Source organism: Camelus dromedarius, chromosome 6 (genome assembly GCF_036321535.1).
Source record: "Camelus dromedarius isolate mCamDro1 chromosome 6, mCamDro1.pat, whole genome shotgun sequence".
Classification (NCBI taxonomy): Eukaryota; Metazoa; Chordata; class Mammalia; order Artiodactyla; family Camelidae; genus Camelus; species Camelus dromedarius.
The window spans coordinates 68580288-68603315 of record NC_087441.1 but is presented as its reverse complement, the minus strand read 5'-3'; the positions used below and the strand labels follow the sequence as shown (position 1 = coordinate 68603315).

At 37.2% G+C, this 23028-nt stretch overlaps 2 protein-coding genes across 7 annotated transcripts in view; one reads left to right on the top strand and one right to left on the bottom strand.

Moving 5' to 3' along the window:
• MYO6 (myosin VI) overlaps window positions 1-8277 on the top strand; it is a 127311-nt gene extending 119034 nt beyond the window's left edge. For 4 of the 6 annotated variants that reach the window (XM_031455958.2, XM_064486931.1, XM_031455954.2 and 1 more), the window contains 4 exons: window positions 543-674; window positions 3321-3347; window positions 5715-5933; window positions 6463-8277. In XM_031455958.2, the coding sequence (XP_031311818.1) occupies window positions 543-674; window positions 3321-3347; window positions 5715-5933; window positions 6463-6662 (578 nt within the window). In that variant the 3' untranslated portion in view covers window positions 6663-8277. The remainder of the gene's footprint in view (window positions 1-542; window positions 675-3320; window positions 3348-5714; window positions 5934-6462) is intronic. The other 2 variants (XM_031455959.2, XM_031455957.2) reach the window with 1 other exon arrangement.
• Window positions 8278-14308: 6031 nt separating this feature from the next.
• IMPG1 (interphotoreceptor matrix proteoglycan 1) overlaps window positions 14309-23028 on the bottom strand; it is a 98942-nt gene continuing 90222 nt past the window's right edge. The window contains exon 16 of the mRNA XM_011000244.3: window positions 14309-14519. Within this exon, the coding sequence (XP_010998546.3) occupies window positions 14396-14519 (124 nt within the window). The 3' untranslated portion in view covers window positions 14309-14395. The remainder of the gene's footprint in view (window positions 14520-23028) is intronic.

Genomic DNA, 23028 nt, shown 5'->3' with positions numbered 1-23028 from the left:
CAGAGTAACCTGGAGGATACTACACAGTTCTGTTCTTGTGTCAGTCATAGTGTTTGCGTTCAGGACACTGTAACCAGCGCCTCAAGTGTCATGGTCATACAGAACCCTGCACTGTGTTCTCCCTCTCCTCACTGAGTTTATCTGCATAATTAAAATATCCAAAATGTGTTGGGTGTAAATCTAGCTTGCCTTTGAGCTCGGTTACTTCTTATTCTACTGTCGTGGCCTGTGACCTTGGATAAGTGACTTAACCTCTCTGATTCAAGTTCTTCATCTCTAGAAGACCTATGCAGTGCAGGCTTCTTGTGGGGAGCAAATGATCTAAGATAGTAATAATGTGTAAGGAAATGCTCTGTAAATAGAAAAGGTAATAATGCTGTAAAATGTTCATCTTTATCAATAGTTAGCTGACTTTTGATTCTTTACTATTTGAAAATGAAAACTTTATTTAAAAAGGTGTTTGTGGCACAGAATAATTATGCTAGATGACTAAGTTAGGATGCTAATCCCTTCGTTTTTGGCTCTCTCTATATAATTGATAGATATTGAACTCCTGGCAGCTTGCAGAGAGGAATTTCACAGGAGACTGAAAGTGTACCATGCTTGGAAATCGAAGAACAAGAAGAGAAATACTGAAACAGAACAACGTGCTCCAAAGTCTGTTACTGATTATGGTAAAAACAAATCTGTACTTTTGGATATTCCTATATATATAATGACATGTAACTATACATAAGGCATTTGAACAAAATATCCAACATAAGTTTTCTCTTATTTGTAGACCTGTGATCATCTGAACCTGGTAACTAACATAACCATGATATTTTATCTTTCAAAGCATTACTTCTGTTAGATACATCTTTAAAGTCACATTTGTTTAAAAGTACCGAATTTACTTGTTAAGATAAATTCTGGAGGTAAGAATAATCTTGTCTATACTGAGCAGGTTGTGTAATCATGTCAATATGTATTCATTCCACATACACATATACACATATTTGTAAAGATTATGTGTGGAAATGCAAAGATTACTATGAAAAAAAGAAGAATGTTTACTGCCAATATTATTTTATAATACTGTGAAACTGCAAGAGTGAGAAATAGTACCTTGGTTTAGATCAGAGTTTTGCCTAGGTCAAGATTTGGTTTTTTGACTGAGATTCTAAAAATGAATTTTGTTACTTTGTAATGCAAAAGGCAAAGTTGTACACCTGGAATTGGAAAAAAGAGCAGGATAGACATGACCTAGGAAAAGCTTTAACATTAATTGAGAATACCTGTGGTATATAAGTGTCTTTTCAGTTTTAAAAGCAACAGTTGGAATTTCATTTGTTCAACTTGCTACTTTTAAACTGGCACAGTATTAGGTTAATTCTGGTTAATGTCAAGGTGACAGCATATTTAATGTCCTTTTTTAAAAAAAAGAGGTATATTCGCAACACTTGATAGTATAGGTTAGCAATGTTTGATTCAAGTTGACTAAGAAAATGAGCTCACATTTATATTTTGCCTCCCTCACCACCTTCCTAGCAAATAAGCAATGTTTAGTGAAAGGTAATTAAATGGTGGAGTTCTAGCATTTCTAAATTGTTGCAAAGATTAGATTGAGGGAGGGAAGTGTTATCAGGAAGAGAGCTGTTCATGCCAGTGGCTGTTCACGGGGTGTCATCCGTCAATATACCGCTCCTGGAAGGGCGGTGAGATTGCTTGCAACTAAGAAGTGGCAGGTGGAAGGCTGTCTAAACATCCATCTTCTTGTGACCACCACTCTCTTCTCCAGTTTAAAAATTTGTCTCTGGGAATTGAAGATGACAGGATGACTACTGTCTGTACCAAGTTTCTAACTGCAGTTAGCTTTTGTCTTGTAAAAATGAAGAGCTGTTCTTTTTAGCTATAATCTTTTTAGCTGTAATTTTCTAATCATGACCTTTAGCTGATAGACTTTCATTGTCTTTTATTTCAAAATTTATACATCTGAATGATTGCACTTCTTAAAACAAAAAGAAATTTATTTTGTCATATTTGGCACATACATTTTTAATGAATATACATATTTCTTGTATTTTTTTTGTGTCAAACCAAACTTTGGTACCTTACTCATCCAGCTTTGCCCCCAAAGGAGCAAATAACACATCATGGCTTACCTTACTGCTTCTTATACTGTTTCCATTTGTAACAAAATATTTGGAAGAACAAGAGAGTGATGAAGAAGTTTTCCCAGGAATCCCATCCAGGTATATGAACAAATTAGAAATTGTGGGTGAACACACTCCACGTATATATAGCCTTCAGAGAATTTGATTACAGGCCATTTTCAGGATAAAATGTAACTTCTGCTTAGAAAAAAACCTTTTTATTTTTCTCTTTATTTTCCTCTCATGTAGATTCATTCTGATGCAGGAGTACAGTTAAAGGGAAAGGCGAAGGACCCCATGATGCTTAAAGGCTCACTTGGGAAAATTCTCTGCTTTAGGTGGTTTCCTAATAGTGCAGCTGCTTGACCTCTGAAAGGAACTGCTCTGTGGTTTAATGTTTAGAAGGGTTAGAATTCATTAATATGAGAAAATAAAATGATAACTTACAAGTAATGGAAATATAACGTGGTATTATTGCCTTGAAGAGTGGTACATTGACAAATAATGGTTGATGCCTCGAATTCGGAGCTGGGAGGCTCCGCCCCTTTTCCTATGTGCTGTACCCAGGGAGCATGCTCGCCTCACCGTTACCACAGAAGGAGGTTTCAGAAATAAGTTTGGGGGCAGTGGCAAGTCACCCATAAAGATTTACAGTATTTAGTTGCTTAAAACAATGGCTTTGGAGAACAGTCTTATTTATTAGTTCCTAAAAAAAAAAAAACAAAAAACAAAACGGCATGAGTTTAAGACTTCAGACTATGTGAAGAAATGAAATAATACTGAGTATATATAAATGTGGCAGTGCTTTTTCTCTAATGCATATATTTTTGGATGAATTTATTAGTCATTCTCTTTTTTCCTACAAAAATTCTAGCAGTGCTTTAAAGGTACTATAATGGTTATTAACTAAGTCGTTGTTTTGGATTTTTGTTTAGATATTACTGTGTGCCAAAATTAAATTTTGGTCCTCTTTGTATGTCTATCAAGAAGAAATTCCTAAAAAATACAAAATAGCTTTAAAAAAAATCAGAAAGCAGCATCTACCTGTAGATAATTCTGGGAGTGTTTGGCTATGGACAGGATATTTATTCTCAGTTGATGGGGAAGGCATTACAAATTAGAAGAATGCTCATTTAACACTTTGGCATTTTTATCTTTTCTTCAACCTAAAATATTTGTTCACAGATTTTGCACCATTTTTGAACAATTCACGTAAGTCAATGGGTGGCAACTCATGAGCTAACTGGAAGATGGGTTAAAAATACTTTATAAATACTAACTTGTATTAAACATTGTTTTGCTACAATTTTAAGGAGATTATAATACATTAATGTTGGTTTATCTGTCCTAAGATATTTAATTTGGGATGAAGCTTTCATTTGGATCACTCCAAAATATATACGCAGAATAAAATTTAATTAATTTGTTGTTTTATCAAATTTCTTCCTTTTTTTTAAAAAACTAGCATTTTAAACTGAGTATACGCAATTCTTATTGTAGCAAAACTCTTATCTTAATAAGCAGCTGATCTTTTAGAATAAAGACTAACTTTAGGTGCTGGTTTCAAACACTGTGATGGTATAAGCTTTTCTGTCCAAAAAGATTTGAGTTTTGCATGATAATATACACAAGCTTAATAGGATACCTCTTAATAGGAAGAGGAGATTGTTTTTACTTTTATAGCTTCCTATGATGCTCATTTTTTGATACTTTAAGAGCTTGGAGTCATCTTACTGTACAGTGAATTTCTTCTAGAAATCAGTTGAGCAGTAATGACTTGAATATAATGCCATAGTTATTTGCCAACTGGTTGGACATGGTTTTTTTTAGAGTTTCTAGTAATTTACAGGGCTACATTTGAAAGTTATTCACTTTTTTGAAGATAACACAATTGGATGTGAAAGAATAGTCAGTTATTTAGAAGGTTAGTTTCAAACTTTTAATGTTTCCAGATGAATATTCATTTCCAGGCTTCCCTAATATAATTTCATTTCTCACATTATTAGAAAAAGCCATCAAAGACTCTCCTTTGGGTTTCTTAATTTTACCCAATATATTGAGTCACAGGAGATTATTTTAAAAGAAAAAATGTAGGTTAATCTGATCGGTCGCCATCAATATCGTGGTAAGTTTCCTGTCAACAGGACATTGAATTCTAATTCACTGCTTAAGATGGAGGGAAGGTTTTCCTTTTTAAATCCTTTTATAAAATGTCTTAGTTTTGAGTTAGTGTATTTTCTGCAAAGTAGGTAGTTTTTAAAACTTGAAATGGAAACACTGAACTGTAAGCAGCTTTGAGGGAGCAGGAAAGAGAATAAATAAACTCATCTCTGATAACATGCTAAAGGTGACACAGCTTTTTAAGTCACTAACAAAACTGGGCCTCTGTTTCATCCTTTCTTAGGGGTATACAGCTGTGCTAACTGCTTTCTGCTTTCTCTGGTTTGCACAGGAATAGATTCAGCTGCTATGAAGCTCTTGCTATTGGTGTAAAAAGTAGAATGAAAGTAATTTGATCCTTTCAGTACTTGGGAAGTCTTACAAAAGCCATGTGACTGTCCTTGACTTATATAATTTTTCATTGACATACTTAGCTTTTCAGTGAAGATTTTTAACTGAGCTGCAGTAAATGATTGGTCCACCTTTAAAGTTGTGCGTATAGAGCATATTAAACAGCTTTACCAGAATTATGCTCCTGAAGATGTAAAGTCATTGCCCCAGAGGACTGTTTATATTTTTAGGAAAAAAAAAAAAGAACTGTTTAGTAATTGAGCAAGGGAAGAAAGATTGGTATGAGCTCATTACCGAGTGTTAGCAGAAAAGCAAGGATTTTTCTTCTCTATTAGCAAAAAGAACCAAATATTATACACTTTCCACTTACTTCAGTGGATTTTATTCCAACAGAAATGTGATTTCAGAGTAAGTAATTCTGAGTGAGAGTTCATGCTTACTGTTACCATTTTGTTATTGTCTTAAAGTTGTCTAAGTCTTAATAAGTAAAAATCTGTTATCTTGGCCATTTTAAATCTCAAAATCAGCTGGCAAAAGAGAAAATTTTTATGCCTTCCACTTTTTTGAGGAAATTGTGATTAAATTACAATAATTGACAAACATCTGTAATCTTTTAGATTTGTCAAATTACTGTTTGTTTTATTATGAGTTAGTCCCATAAATGTTATTCTGCAGCCTTCATTTTGAACTCTCTGGAGGAAAAATACAAACCTAGTAAACAAGACTGGTTTGCTTTCCTGCCATGTGAGTTCATTTTGGGCGCAGGTGCGGTCATTTGTGGGACTCTGCCCGGGGCTGGGTGGTGGTGGTACTGCTGCTGTTGGTGGTGCTGATGGTGGTGGAGGGTGGGAGGGTGTGCGTTTGCCATGCCAAGGAGCTTCTTCAGGGAAAGAAATTGTATTCATTTACCGGCAATTCATATTTACATTTTGTTTTACGTCTACTACTAGGAACCCCTCTTCTTCCTTTTTTTTTTTTTTTTTTTTAATTTGTGGTGCAGTTTAGGACTCAGGCAGCTCTCACTCTCTCTCAGGCTGCAGCTCTGACTCTCCCTGTTCTCTGTGGCAGCTCAGCAGAACCCCGCGGCCCAGCTCCCTGCCCGGCAGCAGGAGATCGAAATGAACCGGCAGCAGCGCTTCTTCCGCATCCCGTTCATCCGCCCTGCGGACCAGTACAAAGACCCGCAAAATAAGAAAAAAGGCTGGTGGTACGCCCATTTTGACGGACCGTGGATTGCCCGGCAGATGGAGCTTCACCCTGACAAGCCACCCATCCTTCTTGTGGCTGGTGGGTATGATTCACATGAAAAAAAATAATTCAGAAAGCAAAAAAGGATTATGAACCCCCTGAATGAGACAGTGTGATAGATAACGTAATAATTCATTAAATTTCAGGGTTGAGGTATGGAGCCTTGTAATTAAATCACATTTCCAGTTAATTGAGGACAACTTACAATGTGAAATTGCTTGGATTAATTATGTCCTGGTAGAGCACATAGAAGCCTGTGTCCTAAGAACCTTTTCATTGGTGTCTACATCAGTTACTTTGTAAATGGTTTAAGGAGATAGCATTTTTATTAGCCCTGGTAATATGTTTGATCCACTGCAGTATTCATACATTTCCAGAGTGTACTTGGTGGAGGATTGGTTTGTGTCTGGTGAACTTACTAATAATAAGCAGATTTAAATCTTGAGAAAGGAAATAAAGCTTTAAAGGTTCTCAAATCTATGAGAATTGATGAGACATTTCAAGAAAAAAGTTAGTGCTAAATGGTTCTGCAGAGAGGTGCGTTGATTCTGACTTCTCACCTGTGCAGGTAAGGATGACATGGAGATGTGTGAGCTGAATCTCGAAGAGACGGGCCTGACTCGAAAGCGTGGTGCTGAGATTTTGCCAAGACAATTCGAAGAGATTTGGGAACGCTGTGGAGGCATCCAGTACCTCCAGAATGCAATTGAGAGCAGACAGGCCAGGCCCACCTATGCCACGGCCATGCTGCAGAACCTGTTAAAGTAGCTGCTGCAATGAGCTTGCAGCCGAGAGTCCCTGCCGCGGCACGAGGTAGGGAGTGAGCCCCTGAGAGTCAACCATTCCACCATCAGGTTAGAATCACTTAAACAAAGTGAACAGATTTTATTAATCATGGCTTTTTGTTCATTTAAGGCTAATTACATTTGTGAATTTGGGACCTAAAAAATATTTCCCTGTATCTGGCTGTAACTGGTAAACTTCTCATCATTCTAATACTTGTTACTCTTGCACAGATTCTGACATTTTTCATTCTTTGCCAGCAGACTACCTTAAATCCATCGTAATTGTTCTCTAGGAAAAGAGATTTTTTAAAAAAATGCAGAATTCTTGCTTTTTTTTTTTTTCAAGATGGCACAGTACCAGATAACTGGAATAAAGAAACCTTTGCTTAAATTGTTTCAAAAAATTAAGGCACTTAAAGTGATCAAGGCACTGATGTTTTTCATCTGAAAGCTGTATACTTTGCTCACTTTTTCTGAAATTCATGGAAGTTTCCATCAGAGGTGGAAATTTTAATTTTATCCCCCCTGTTCTGCAGTGTCTTAGTTTGAATAGAATTCACCTGAAGTTCTAGAATTCTGGAAGGAGCCTTAATGTATTGATGCAGTCTGTGATAAAGCAGGCAGAGCGTCCTGCACAGATTTGTTTTGCTTTTTTTTCACATCGTCTTGCTTTAAGAATATGTTCTTATATTCCACAGACAGATAAAGGAAATGCTGATCATTTAAAAGCTTAAAAGTTTTGAGATAACTCTTGTTTCATTTGGAAAAGGAAATAGGCTTTAGGTGGCTCTGTGGTTTAACTGGGCTGAATTCAGATATTCTTTCATCCTCATCTCAGTTGTGATTTTGCATCAGAATCTTGTCCAGGTTGTTTCATATAATTTAAACTAGTACTCTGCTTCAAAGCATTGTTTTTAAAAAAAATTGCTAGTATCTTTTTTGGCCTCTGAGATTTTGGTAATTGTAGAACTCTTTTATAAGCTTTGTATTCAAGAGCCCTGTACTTAGGAATTGCTTGTTTCATGTAACTGATAATTTTAAAACAGTTTTCTTTGTGTGCTGTTGGTTTTGATCAAATGTCAGCAGTTTCAAGCCTAATATTTATGACTTTCATGTTAGGAATTTGGAAACAAAAATACATCGAGTTCTGTTGACATAATCTTAAGGAGTCTTGTTTGTATTTTAGAATAAAATTAGAAAATAAAATTATTCTCTGTACTTCCCCTCCGCCCTGATTTTTAAAGACCGTAACCTTTGAAATGAATTTCAAGCGATTTTTTTCCCTAGTACCTCATTTAGGAAAGTACCTCCCAGCTGATTGGATTAGCGCTTGTGAGCCCGTTACTGTCTTCCGAATTGCTTCTCTCATACTGTGTCTTAGTATAGAAATATTTATTTATTATGACACTGTGCAAGTGATTGTCTTCTGTTAAAGAAATTAAATGGTCCTGTCTGTGCTGTTGAGAATGTGAATGTCATTATCTTTTGAAGACTGTATTATTACCGCATAGACTCACCCGCTCTTGGGTCGTTTGGTCCCTGTGATTTGGTGACAGAAGGTTTGGTTACTGAAAATAAATGACCTGTTCTTCTTCTTATCACTGGCCTTTAACTGGTGTTTTTATTTGTATAGGATAGTGAATGGTAAGACTTTTTCTTAGCTAATAACAAGTAGAGTCCTTGAAGAAAATCTAGTAACCAAATGGGTTTTTCATGACTTGCCCTTTAATACTGTTTTCAGAAACAGTTTTATGTGTCTCCTAGACACATGTAGGCAGTAGATGGACAACTCATCAAACAGATTAAAATAATTGTAATGAGGGAACTTACTGTTCTGAAGAATTTGTAAGAAATATGTCTCAGCAAAGCACTGTTACAAGTCTCTAGTTTTTTACTTTAATAGCTAATAAAATTATAGTTCATCTGAAACCATTTGATTGTTAATTATGTCACACAGCTGTCCTAAAACTTTGTCTATTTTAAGTAGTCTCCTGAGTTAAAAGTTGGCTACCAGGAGAACAGCCCCAGTTCAGATAGACTGACAGTAACCTACTTATGGTAGATCTGTGTATACAGAGGAGCCCCTTTGCTGGAGAGACTTAGGACCCCGGCATCCTTTAAGGGAAGTGGCAGGAATAGTGTTCTGGAAAATGCTGACACAGCTGCTTTACCGTGTTCACAGTCAAGCCATAAATACTAGGTGAAAACTGTATGAATCAAAAGCAAGTTTATGTTTTAATCAGTCACTTTAATTAAGATTTAAAATTTGAAGTTTAAATTAGCATACTGTGCATTAAGAACTAATTCTTAATGCTTCTCTCACTCAATACCACTTCCTTCCTTAGTGTACGCTTTGCAAAGGTAGATGTACATAAAATACTAAAAATGAGAAGACAAAGTGTTTTACATTCAATTCAGTTATAATGTAATTCCTAATTTCCCTAACACATTTGAGATACGTGTTATGAGCTATGGATAAGCACCGAAAGTTTCTCTAATACGCATATGCCAAGAGAACAGTGAGTTTGCCTAGTTGCAAGGGTGAGTAGATGACACCTTCTCAAAGGATGATGTGAGAAAATATGACTTAAAAATAATGAAAAAAAAATAATGACTGCTTCCTGCAAGGACTTTTATAGGTCATTCTTCCCAGTAACATAGTGAACCCTTTTGTTTTGCAAGCAGTAAAACAAAAGATTGAGTCAGATCACAAAAGAAGAGATCAGCTTAAGTGGAAAATAAATGGTATTTGTGGAAACTCAGAGAACAGAAACAGGCAAGAAGAAGAATGAGGATTTGTTGTTTGCAGAGTTTTATTAAGTGGATTTTTAAAAAGGTGTTTTCATTCACAGGTTATTACCATGGTTCTCAGGGAATCCAAATAGGTAGATCTTTGGTTTCTTTACCTGAAGTGCCTTAAAAGTACCCAGGTCAGTAGAATAAGTATTTATTGAATGAATCAATCAGTGAATTAATACAGTGTTAGTGGTAGACCTAACTCCTTTTGCAGGAGAGGCAACAGAGATCCAGAGAGCTTAGGTAATATAGTTCTAGACCGTGGAAGAGATAGAAATGCCTTTGCGCCAATCATGTGAAGCACAAAGAGTCAAAACAACACCCCGCATCTTCGGAAGGTGTGACAGCTTTTCTCTGTTCAGCATCAGTCACCAGCATGAACAGTGATTATGCATTTTTATTTCTCCCTGAAGATAAACTCACAAGGGAGAGGAGGGCAAAGGACACCTAAAAACTAGCATAAGGACAAGTTGGAGGGGACAGTTGTAAGAATAAGAAAAGAGAAGGATGTGGTGGAGGAGAAGGAAAAGGGGTGCGCCCCTGAAGACGCTACACCCCTGGCTGAACACACTGACGCGTTTTAGGCAACCAAACACGCCTAGATCGTTGTGAAGTTTCAGAATGAATTGTGTATGATATAAGAGCAGAACCTATGATTACTAAAACTCGGGCCAAGATGGACCTGGCATGTAAATTCTTAGCATATATAGAAATACATATAGAAGTGGCACTGCGACACTGGAGAAGGCCAGCCCTAAGTGCACATTCTGTGCATAAGCCCCGCAGAAGGATGAAGTGGAGGCAGGGGCTTTCAGAGGTGGGGCCTCTCCCTCCCAGGGCCAGATCTTCAAATACAGTTAAGTTCACTTCCAATCAATACATTCTTCCTTCCCCATCACTAACCTAATGTATGAAGGCAGTTTGGTTGTCATATTTTTCATGAAGCTTATCAAGAGATAATCAGGAAAAAATGCACATCAAAAAGAGAATCTTTAATCCTAATTTGTTCCTATGCAGACTTTCACCTTCAAACTCCAAATAGGTTTATTAATTGGCCATTTTCTTTTCTCTTTTGAAAATTCAACTTGATTTTTCATTTCCTTAAAAATGTATCTCTTTTCTAAAATGCTGATGTACTGGAAAAACAAATAATAAATGCTTTCTGTGTGGAACTTCCTCTTGTTTCTTGTGCTTTTATTACAGTTAAAGGGTGTTATAAACAAAAAAAGCTGTAAATGGTACACATGTTGCCTTCTGTCTCAGGTGGAATAAATTGGAGAAGCCGGGACCCTGAAGCTCCGTCCAGTCACCAGAGCTGGAAACCCTGTGCTAGGTGGTAGAAGAAGAGGCAGGAGACCTGGGTGATTGAAACATCCTTGAGCTTTGACCCCAAACTTTTAAACAGGTTTTTCCATCCTAGGGAAAAAGCAGGACTATATACGAGTCACGACTACTCCCTTTGCCTAGATTAGAGAAAACCCAAATCTTGGCTGCCTTTCCCCAGACCCTTATCAATCAATTTGTGAGGTGACACAGGATGGAAAAACTGGGAACCCAAAGAAAGGTCCTCCCCAAGACGTCAAATACAGGTGGTCTATACTGGCTACTTCATGTGGAACCTACTGTGATCCAGACGGGCCTTCTGAGAGTGCAGGGAGACGCAGGCCAGCTTACCTCAGCAGCTCTTCTCTGGTTGGTGGGAAAGACCCACAGCTCTTCTCTGGTTGGTTGGGAAAGACCCACAGCTCTTCTCTGGTTGGTTGGGAAAGACCCACAGCTCTTCTCTGGTTGGTTGGGAAAGACCAATAGAAAAAGTATGGTCCAAAGAGTGAGAGGCACTTGCTTCAGAAAGGTTGAGTTTTCGCCTGCTTCTCTTTCCACATCGAAAACTACATTCTCTGTGAAAGTTAGAGCACAACTGAAATGTCCAGGGTAGAGGGCACATTATGGAGAGGTGACAGTTTTAGATTTTCATTTTCTTTCAATGGAATTCTTTTCACAATAGGTTCACCTGTCATGCCTCTAACAAGCATGTTTTCCTCTGGTGAGTTCCAAGGATGTGAAAGTGAGTAGGTACATCTCTTGCTGCCATTCTTTGCTTTGTGGCACTTTCCCACCATATCACAATTCAGAATCCTTGTCCTGTATCATACAGCTCCTCCCTTTTGGGCAGGATTGGGATGGAAATAGGGATGAAAGCTGTGCATCTGTGAGACAAACATGAGTGGTCCCAAGGGTTTGTAACCAGGGGGGAAAGTCAATTCCCAAAAGATTGTCTATTATCAGGAAATATTTTGTTTTTACTTTTGAAGTTTACTGCTAAAATGTTGCTACTACTGTTTAATATGTTGCTGTCTTTTGGCAGCATTAAAATTATGCTTAAAATCATTTATCATCATCTATAAAGCAAATCCAAAGAATATCTAGTAAAACACTCATAAATCTATGAACATGGTGCTTACATTTTATTGAAATTAAAGTTTTACCGCAAATATACTTGATAGTCGAACATTTGAAAGAGATACAGAGGAATTCATTTTCCATTAAGTAGCACATTAAAAACTGGCTGAGCTGGAATACCTTGATGCCAGTCTACCGATGCACACACTACCGTGTAAAGGAGTATTCAACAAAGCTATTAAATTATAGGAAGACATAGTTCATCTGTGGTGGAAAACAAATTAGTTATGTCACAGAGTATAACTTCACTTTTTTCCCAATATAGTGTCTTTCTTCGAAATAACTTTATGCATTAACAAGAAAAATACGATTCTCCATGATATGTATATCCCAGTTCTTTTCTTTAAGGGAACAACTTAGAAATTATTGGCAACAAAATTATCTACTGTGGAAGCAGTGATTTCTTATAAAACTAATGTGCCTAAGAACTAAAGGGGTCTGTGAGTTACAGACGAAATTGGAGCATCTATGTACTCACCACAGTTTACGTACGGTGTGAGTTTTACGTATGCATTCATCCTGCATCTCCTTGCATACGTAGTCATCTTTTATGTACTTTCTAACATATGAAGAGCTTTGTTTCCCAATATATTGTCAATCCCACACCCTCCCCAGATAATAAGTAAGTTGCACTTGTAAATAATCTGTGAGCAGTATTTTAAGGGCAGCTGGACACAAATCTGGGTTGCTATCACCTTGACTATCACCCAGGAATAACCAAAATATGTTTCACTGATTGTGTTTTGGGTTTTGATAATAAGCCTTTTCCTTCAGAATTTCTTGATCTTCATGGATATGACTTTTCTTTAGTTAAAATGTATTGTGTTCTGGTTCTCAGTGTCACCTACATGCCTGGATTCCGATGACCGGTAAATACGTCTGCTTATGTTTTCAGAATTTTGACAGAGTGGATACGGTTTTCCTTGAGAAAGCATGCCATCTCTCGAGACAGATTAAATGATAATTTGTACATTTCCAGTTTTTAATATGCTTCCCAATCTTGATGATTAAATTCTTCATATCCTGCATTCAGTAATTCAGAATTACTTTTCCTGGTTACCTGGAAGAGAAATTGTTTTAAGAACTTTAGAAATGCCACCCAAGATCAAACCACTGGTTCATTCCGACCTTACCTCTGCTGGTGGATGAGATAACATGCTTGCCATTTAGGGTGTCTTCTTTGAAAGGTGGGAGATGCCTGCCCCGACCCCCAAACATTCCTACCTTTACAACCTACTACGAATCTGTTCTATCTCTTCTTAAACCTATTAGATTCTCAGGCTGAATCGATCTCTTGAAACAAGGGTGGCAAATAGTTTGTGAATCTAAGCCCTGTGTTCCCTTCCAACCAGAGCAGATATCATTAGTCCAAGCTGCTGCTTCATTTGAAATGTGGTTCTTGATTCTACTTGGTACTTCCAGATTCAGTTGGCATTTACGTCATCCTGGGCATTTTGTTAACATCAGATCCTGTGTCCTATTGTGATTTTATGGCCCAAAGTTGAATCTTTCCTGTCTTTCCAATTTTCTTTGTTTCTGGAAGTCAGAATGGTACACATTATTCCCTGTGTGCGCTTGGACACATGAAGTTGAGACTAGCATTTGGTGTGACAGGCGCGGTATCCTTGGCTGTATATTGACTGTGATGACTAGTTTCAATTGCAAGTTTTGCAGCGTTTGTTTCCATCTAGCACTATATAGAAAGAGACCTCAGGTGGAGTGGACACTAGCTGAGTGTCACTCTTACCATCAAAGACTAGGTATAATTTTTGAAATTTGGCAATTTTAGGCTAAAAATTATTCAAGGTATTTTCCCAAAAGTTATTTAAAAAGCTCTGTGTAAGCTGTATTTAACCTGATTATTAGAAAAGTTAATTCCCTTTGTAAAATAAAATTATTTTAGTCAAATAAGTTGATTGAGCGGATGAGTATTTCAAAAGAGACATTTAGGACACTGGAAGGAATGTTTATCTGAGGATGAAGTTTTAGGAATTTTTGAAGTTACTCATTGTTCACAATCATGTTCTAGATATATTTGCTTTAGCTGATAATTTGAAATAAAAAGCTATTTTACAAGTATTATATATATATATATAGTTACTCAGTTCCGGGAATATAAATCATTATTATGAAAATTTCAACCTTGTTGAAATGCATTTGATAAATTGAATGTATATTTCTATAAGAAAAGTTTAAGAATATTATACTATTATTATATATGTTATATAATATATATTATATATTCTATGGTGTAAAATATACTATAAACAATATTTGGATTATTTCTGTTATTTTACTGTTTTATCTACACATATCAGTTAATGCCAGCCTCTGTCTGTCCTTTTTGCACCAGGAAATGCCCTTTTCCCTCTTAAAATACTAAATTTAAAAGCTTGGCAAATAAAGGAAAAGCGCTTTTACTTATCTCTATTTGAAGTAAGTCAGGCCCAGAAATTTCCTTCAAAATTCAAATTCAGTAATTAAAACTGACATATAAAAATATGAATTTACCTTGTTATTTTGCTGATATTGGACATTTTTAACAGTAGGTTCATATGCTTGACTTTGAGATTGATCTGGTGACCTACAAAAGAAAGCAAAACAAGATATCTTATTCCCTGGGCTTATTAACATTAACAGCAACTACCACTTCCTGTGATTTTAGTTTAAAAATTATTATAAGTGAAAGTAGCATATTTTTGCAGGTGCCTTCTGCTGGAGTTGGAGGAAAACTGCTTTCTGCACCCCTCCCTGAGTTTTGCCTTCCAGTTGGCTTACTGTTTCACAGGCAGTGGTCTCAGAAGGACTGAACAAAGCTCATGGGAAAGATGAGTGATAAGTGTATCCTGCAAGAGTGGAGATAAAGTCAAATTCCGAGTTGTGGTTGCTGAAAAGCAACTCTGTAATAACATTTTGTTCATACAATTTAAAAATAAGGTTTATTTAAAATTTTGAGGGGCGAGGGTGAGCTCAGTGGTAGAGTGTGTGCTTAGCATGCACGAGGTACAATCCCCAGTACCTCCATTAAACAAACAAATAAAACAAAAAATAAAATCATTTTAAAAATGATGTATCACCTCACACCAGTCAGAATGGCCGTCATTCAAAAATCTACAAATGACAAATGCTGGAGAGGCTGTGGAGAAAGGGGAACCCTCCTACACTGCTGGTGGGAATGCAGTTTGGTGCAGCCACTATGGAAAACAGTGTGGAGATTCCTCAAAAGACTAGGAATAGACTTACCATATGACCCAGGAATCCCACTCCTGGGCTTATATCCAGAAGGAAATCTACTTCAGGATGACACCTGCACCCCAATGTTCATAGCAGCACTATTTACAATAGCCAAAACATGGAAACAGCCTAAATGTCCAACAACAGGTGACTGGATAAAGAAGATGTGGTATATTTATACAATGGAATACTACTCAGCCATAAAAACCGACAACATAATGCCATTTGCAGCAACATGGATGCTCCTGGAGAATGTCATTCTAAGTGAAGTAAGCCAGAAAGACAAAGAAAAATACCATATGAGATCGCTCATATGTGGAATCTAAAAAACAAAAACAAAAACAAACAAACAAAAACAAAGCGTAAATAAAGGACAGAAATAGACTCACAGACAGAGAATACAGACTTGTGGTTACCAGGGGGGTGGAGGGTGGGAAGGGATAGACTGGGATTTCAAAATTGTAGAATAGACTACACTGTATAGCACAGGGAAATATACACAAAATGTTATGATAACTCACAGAGAAAAAAATGTGACGAGTGTGTATATGTCCGTGAATAACTGAAAAATTGTGCTGAACACTGGAATTTGACACAACATTGTAAAATGATTATAAATCAATAAAAAATGTTAAAAAAAGTAAAAAAAAATAAAAAAATGATGTATATAGCTCTAGACTTTTCTGTACACATACTATATAATTTCTGATGATAGTGTAAACACATTTTGCGCCTTGCTTTTTCCCTCTTTACATTATAAAATGGATATAATATTTGTGAGATATTTTCTGATATATGTTCCCTTACCAGTAAACTGTTTTCTTTCTCTCAACATTCTGCCCATTATAGTATCCGGGAAAGGGGGAAGGAGGGCGTCCCTATAGGAAGGAGGGAGATCCTGTCCCAGTCCTGGTGCTTGATGGGAAGGCGGGAGACTGAGGAGAGAGGTCTGGTTTTACAAGGTTGAGTAACAAGTTCCTTGTTCCTCTTCCTACCACCACCTAAGGTTGCATTTTTGGTTCCTACTTGCCCTGGTTGGGCAGATTGGAGGCAATGAGAATACCAGCGGTCAGGCAGATACCAGGGGCAAGACTAAGAGATCACAGGGGAGGGGACTACGGGAATAGAAACTTTTCAAAGGACCTTGTGAGACAAGAGAGTCCCCCTCACCCCGACTCCGCCATACATCCAGAGACCACCTTGGAGAAGAGAGGAGTGTGGGAGAGGATTTTTGAGCCTGACTATATTCCACGGGAACTCAGTTGCCTAAAGTGATTGCTTAAACTATTGATCAGACGACGTTTTAAAAACTGGGTTGGACTATATTAAACTCCAACCTCTCCCTCTCTTATTTCTTCCCACCCCTCCACTCTCCAGCGGAGAAAGAGCTCAAAAGGGAGTTAAGAATAGCTTCCAGAGGGGAAAAAATGGACTTCCCCACCCCCACCCCATTTGAGGTGTAGCCCGTAAGTAAGCTGTGATCTTGCTGCAGGTAAAACAAGTACTTCCATATTATTAAAACCTCCTGATAAATGCCACTTTATACCATCATTTACTTACTCTGGCCTCAATATTTAAAAATAATTTTCATTATCATGAATAATAACACAGAGAACATATTAGGACTACTATATTAAAGGACAAAGTGAAAATTTTTAGCTCTGAAGAGGAAAGATCGTGAATAATTTACTCAGTTAGATTTGGATTTGCATTTTCTGTGTATTTATAGTGGTAATTGTGATTTTAATAAAAGTCAAACTAATTAAGCCAAAAAGGAGACCTTTGAAAATGACAATTTTGTTTCTTCTAGGGAGAATTTTGCCAGGTAAGTTCCTCCTACAACTGATTCTACATAAAGAACATCTAAAATTGAGGGAAATGAAAAATATATGGAGTATGTTCATAACTATTCAATGGAGGAAAAGGAGAGAAGGAAAAATACAGGTGAAAACAGAGAACGACAGACAATGATTTGGCAGTAGGATGACGAACTGAAGTAGTTGAAAATGCTCCCTGGGTGTCGATGGCCACACCTTCTCAGAAGGGCACATGCCCTCAGTGTTTTTTTCCCATCTCTTTCTCCACCTTCAGGTGGAATAACGAAAATGCAACCAAGCTTAGAATTCTTTAGTGAATGCTGCTATCAAAGTTACAACACATAACTCAACTGATTTGCTTCTGAGTTTAGTTTTAAGTACCAGGTATGGAATCTCAGTTTTCCCTTGCAGGGCTGCCCTCTGTTGGTTACTCTCAGACAGCTCCAATAATGCCAGTAGCTGAGCAATTGACACCGAGAAGCATCTACTTTACTCCTTACCTAAACACGTGAATTTATTCGCATTATCCCCTTTATATAGATGAGAATGTGAGGCTTAAAGGGGGAAACGTAGCTTAAGGTCACAAGTAGTTTGGGGAAAAGCTCAGATTTGAACTTGGGACTAACTTTAAAGCCTCTAATCTTTTTTTTTCCTTCCAGTTTTATTGAGATTTAATTGACATAAAGCACTGTATAAATTTAAGGTCTACACACAATGATTTGACTTACACACATCATGAAATGATGACCACAATAAGTTCAGTGAGCATCCATCATCTTACACAGATGCAAAATTAAAGAAATAGGAAAAACCATTTTCCTTGTGATGAGAACTCATAAGATTTACTCTCTTAATAACTTCCATAGATAACATACAGCAGTGTTCATTGTATTTATCATGTTGTACATTACATCCCTGGTACTTAGCTTATCTTATAACTGGAAGTTTGTACTTGCTGACTGCCTTCGTCCAGTTCCCTCTCCCCTGCCCCTGCCTCTGGTAATCACAAATCTGATCACTTTTTCTATGAGTGTTTGTTTTTCCTGTTGCACAGCATAGAGATGCAATATTTCTATACATTTCAAAATGATCACCACAATAAGTCTAGCTCTGGTATGTCACCACTCAAAGATAGTACATAGATATTGACTATATTCCCCATGCTGTGCATTTCATACCCATGACTCATCTGTTTTGCAACTGGAAGTTTGTACCTCTTAATCTCTCTCACCTATTTCATTCCTCCCCACACGGCCCTTCCCTCTTGATAACCACCTGTTTGTTCTCTGTATCTATGACTCTGTTTCTATTTTGTTATGTTTGTTCATTTTTTTTTTTGATTCCACATATAAGCAAACTCATAAAGTATTTGTCTTTCCTGTCTGAATTATTTCATTTAGAATAATGCCCCCCAAGTCCATCCATGTTGCTGCAAATGGCAAGATTTCATTCTTTTTATGTCTGAGTAGTATTCCATCGTATCTGTATAGACCACATCTTCTTTATCCACAAATCTATCAGTCGACACTTAGGTTGCTTCTGTATCTTGGCTATTGTGAATATTGCCACAATGAACATAGAGGTACATGTATCTTTTCAAATTAGTGTTTTCATTTCTTTTCAGATAAATACCCAGGAGTGAGATTGTGAGATCAATGGTGGCTTTATTTTTAATTTTTTGATGAATCTCGCGCTGTTTTCCATGGTAGTTGCATCGATTTTCATTCCCAACAACAGTGCACAATGATTCTCTTTTCTCCACATCCTGCCAATACTTGCTATTTGTCATCTTTTTGATGATAGCCATTCTGACAGGTGTGAGGTGCGAGCTCATTGTGGTTTTGATTTGCTTTTCTCTGATGATTAGTGATGCTGCGCATCCTTTAACATGCCTATTGACCATCTGTATGTCTTCTTTGCAAAAATGTCCATTCAGATCCTCTGCCCGTTTTTCAGTAGATTTGTCTCTGTTTTTTTGATGTTGAATTGTAGGAGTTCTTTATATATTTTGGATATTAACCCCTGACTGAGGATATCATTTGCAACTATCTTTTCCCATTCAGTAGGTGGCCTTCTTGTTTTGTTGGTAGTTTCCTTCATTGTGCAAAAGACTTTTAATTTGATGTAGTCCTATTTTTTTCTATTTATTTTTTCTTTTGTTTCTCTTGCTTAAGGAGATAAATTAAAAAAAAAATTACTAGCACCAGTGTCAAAGAGTGTACTGTCTGTATCTGTCTATATTTTCTTCTAGAACTTCCATGGTTTCAGGTCTTACATTTAAGTATTTAATCTATTTTAAATTAATTTTTTTACATGGTGTGAGAGAGTAGTCCAGTTTGACTCTTGCATGTAGCTGTCCATTTTTCCCAACACCATTTACTGAAGAGGCTATATTTTCCCTATTGTATATTCTTACCTCATTGTCAGAGATTAATTTCCCATATAAGTGTGGGTACGTTTCTGGGCTCTCTGTTCTGTTCCATTGATCTGTGTGTCTGTTTTCATGCCAATACCATACTATTTTGATTACTTTGACTTTGTAGCATAGTTTGAAATCGAAGAGTGTGATACCTCCAACTTCATTTTTTTCCCTCAAGATTATTTTGGCTATTCGGGATCTTTTGTGTTTCCAGTCAAATTTTAGAATTATTTATTCTACTTCTGTGAAAAATGTCATTGGTATTTTGATAGGGATTGCACTGAATCTGTAGATTGCCTTCGGTTCTATGGTCATTTTAACAATATTAATCCTTCCAATCCATGAACACAGGATAGCTTTCCATCTGTTTGTGTTGTCTTCAAGTTCTTTCATCAGTGTCTTATAGTTTTCCCAATAAAGGTCTCTTACTGACTTAGTTAGATTTAGCCTAGGAGGTTTTTCTTTTCTTTTTTTTTTTTTTTTTGATGCAATTGTAAATGGGATTTTTTTTCTTAATTTCTCTTTCTGATAGTTCCTTGTCAGTGTATAGAAATGCAACAGATTTGGATATTAATTTTGTATCCTGAAATTTTACTGAATTGATTGATGAGATTAGTAGATTTTTGGTGGTATCTTTAAGATTTTCTATGTATAATATGTCATCTGCAAACAGTGACAGTTTTACTTCTTCCTTTCCAGTTTGGATTCCTTCTGTTTATTTTTCTTGTCTGAATGCTGTGGCTAGGACTTCCAGTACTATGTTGAATAAAGGTGGTGGAAGTGGGCACCCCTGTCTGAGTCCTGATCTTAGAAGAAATGCTTTCAGCTCTTCACCACTGAGTGCGACAGCTGTGGGCTTGCCATTTATGTTCTTTATTATGCTGAAGTGTGTTCCCTCTCCACCCACTTTGTTGAGAGTTTTTATTACAAGTGGATGTTGAATTCTGCCAAAAGTTTTTTCCACATTTATTAAGACAATCATATGATTTTTACTCTTTAATTTGTAAGTGTGGGGTATTACATTGATTAATTTGCTGGTATTGAAACATCCTTGTATCCCTGGGATAAATCCCACTTGATCATGGTGTATGATCCTTTTAATATATTGTTGCAGTCAGTTTGCTAATATTTTGGTGAAGATTTTTTCCATCTATGTTCTTCAGTAATATTGGCCACTAATTTTGTGTGTGTGTGTGTGAAATCTTTGTCTGATGTTGGTATCAGTGTGATACTGACCTCACAGAATGAGTTTGGAAGTGTTCCTTCTTCTGCAATTTTTTGGAATAGTTTGAGAAGGATAGGTGTTAACTCTTCTCTAAATGTTTGCGAGAATTCACCTGTGAAGCTGTCTAATCCTGGGCTTTTGTTTGCTAGGGTTTTTTAAAATTATGGATTCAATATCATTACTGGTAACTGGTCTGTGTATATTTTCTATATCTTCCTATTTCAGTCTTGGAAGATTGATTATACATTTCTAAGAATTTGTCTATTTCTTCTAGGTTGTCCATTTTATTGGCATATAATTATTCATAGTAATCACTATGATCCTTTGATTCTTTTTTTTTTTTTTTGTAGGGTAGATTTAGTGTTGAACTCTTGAGTTTTTGCTTGTCTGAGAAGTTCTTTATCTCTTTTTCAATTCTAAATAATAATCTTTCTGGGTAGAGTATCCTAGATTACAAGTTTTCCCTTTTAGCCACGTGAATACATCATGACACTGACAAGTTTCTTCAGAGAAATCAGCTGATAGCCTTATGGGGGTTCCCTTTTACATGACCCCTTGTTTTTCTCTTGCTGCCTTTAGAATTCTTTATTTTTAACTTTAGCCATTTTAATTATGATATCTTGGTGTGGGGCTCTTTGGGTTCATCTTGTTTAGGACCCTCTGTGCTTCCTGTATGTGGATATCTGTTTCCTTTTTCAGGTTTGGGAAGTTTTCAGCCATAATTTCCTCAAATGCATTTTTAATGCCCCCCCCCCCTTTCTGGGACCCTTATAATGTGAATGTTGATATGCTTAATGTTATTTAAGAGGTCTCTTAAACTGTTTTCATTTTTTAAAATTGCTTTTCTTTTTGCTGTTCTGGCTGGGTACTTTTCATTATTCTACCTTCCACATCATTTACATGTTCTTCTGTATCACTAAATCTTCTAGTCATTCCTTCCAGAGTGTTTTTTTTTTTAATTTTAGTTATTGAATTCTTCATTTTTGATTGTCTTTTTTATATTTTCCAGTTCCTTGTTAAAACTCTCACTGCATTCATTTATTCTTTTCTCTGACTCACTTAACACTTCTATTACCAAAGTTTTGAGTTCTTTATCCGGCAAGCTGCTTACTTCTGTTTCAGCGTGTGTGCTCTCAGGGCTTTCTCCTGCTCTTTCAGTTAAGCCTTTCCCTTTACTTGACCTTTTCTGCCTCTGTGAATGTAGGTGAAACGCTTGCCTACTGCGGTCCGGAAGGGGTGTTCTTCTGTGGGAGTGCCCCTGTGCAGACTGCATGTGCCTTTGGTGGGAGAGCTGGATTTGACGTGGCTGCATCATGTCTTTCCTGAGATGTGCTGACAGTTATCACCCAGGGAGTTGGGGGTGGGGGCTGGAGACGGCGCGGCTAGAGCTGGAGCCAGGTGTGCGGCAGGACTTCCCTCTGCTCCGTGGCCACTGCTGCCCCATGTTGGGGAGGGGACCTGATCCCAAGTTGTTGGAACAGAAGCCCTGAGGGTGGAGCCCAAGCTGGCTCTGCTCCTGGTAAGTGTGTTTCCCCTCCCCCAGCACTAGGACTCTTCCCCCAAAGGGGTGTGTGCTGCACAAGGGGACCCCCGTGCGGGCTCTCGGCTCCTGTCAGCCACAGACAGAGGTCCCAGGTGTCTCTGATGCCCGAACAAGTGCCAACCATTGTGTCCCTTGCTCTGCTCAGACGCAGCCTGAGTACAAGTCCCCTTTGTCCCTCACAGCCGATCACTGGCCCTGGCCTCTGCCACCCCTGCCCTGCCCTGCCCTGGAGTCACACTGCAGGGCAGGTGGGGCCCACGTGGACTCTCAGGACATATTGACATTGGCGCTGTTGTGGCGTGGCCAACATCAAAGTCCAGGGTTCTTCTGATGTGCTGCGTGAGTAAGTGAGATTGAACATCTTTTCCTATGTTTCATACGTCATTTGGATTTTTTCTATAAATTGTGCCTTTGTATTCTTTGCTCATTTTAAAAATGTTTACTTTTTTATTGAAGTGTAGTTGATTTACAATGTTAGTTTCGGGGGTACATCTTTGATCATTTTAATATTAGTATGTTTGCTTTTTATTGATATGTAGGAGCTCTCATAGAATGGATATTCATCCTTTGTCTACAATTTAGGTCATAAATATTTCTCTCCCACCTTGTTGTTTATCTGTTAAATTTTATTTATGGTGCCTTTCCCCCTATGGACGTCCTCTTCTTAATGTCTTCTTGGATTGATGTCTTATTAGGGAAGCCTTTTTTAGCCCAATTTATAGAAGTATAAAATTTTTTTCTCATATTTTCATAGTTTTGATTTTATGTTTGAGCATTGGTTTATGTGTGGTAAGAAGCTAATTTTATTTTAGTTTTTCTAAATGGAAGACAAGCTGTACTCCAACCATTACAGAC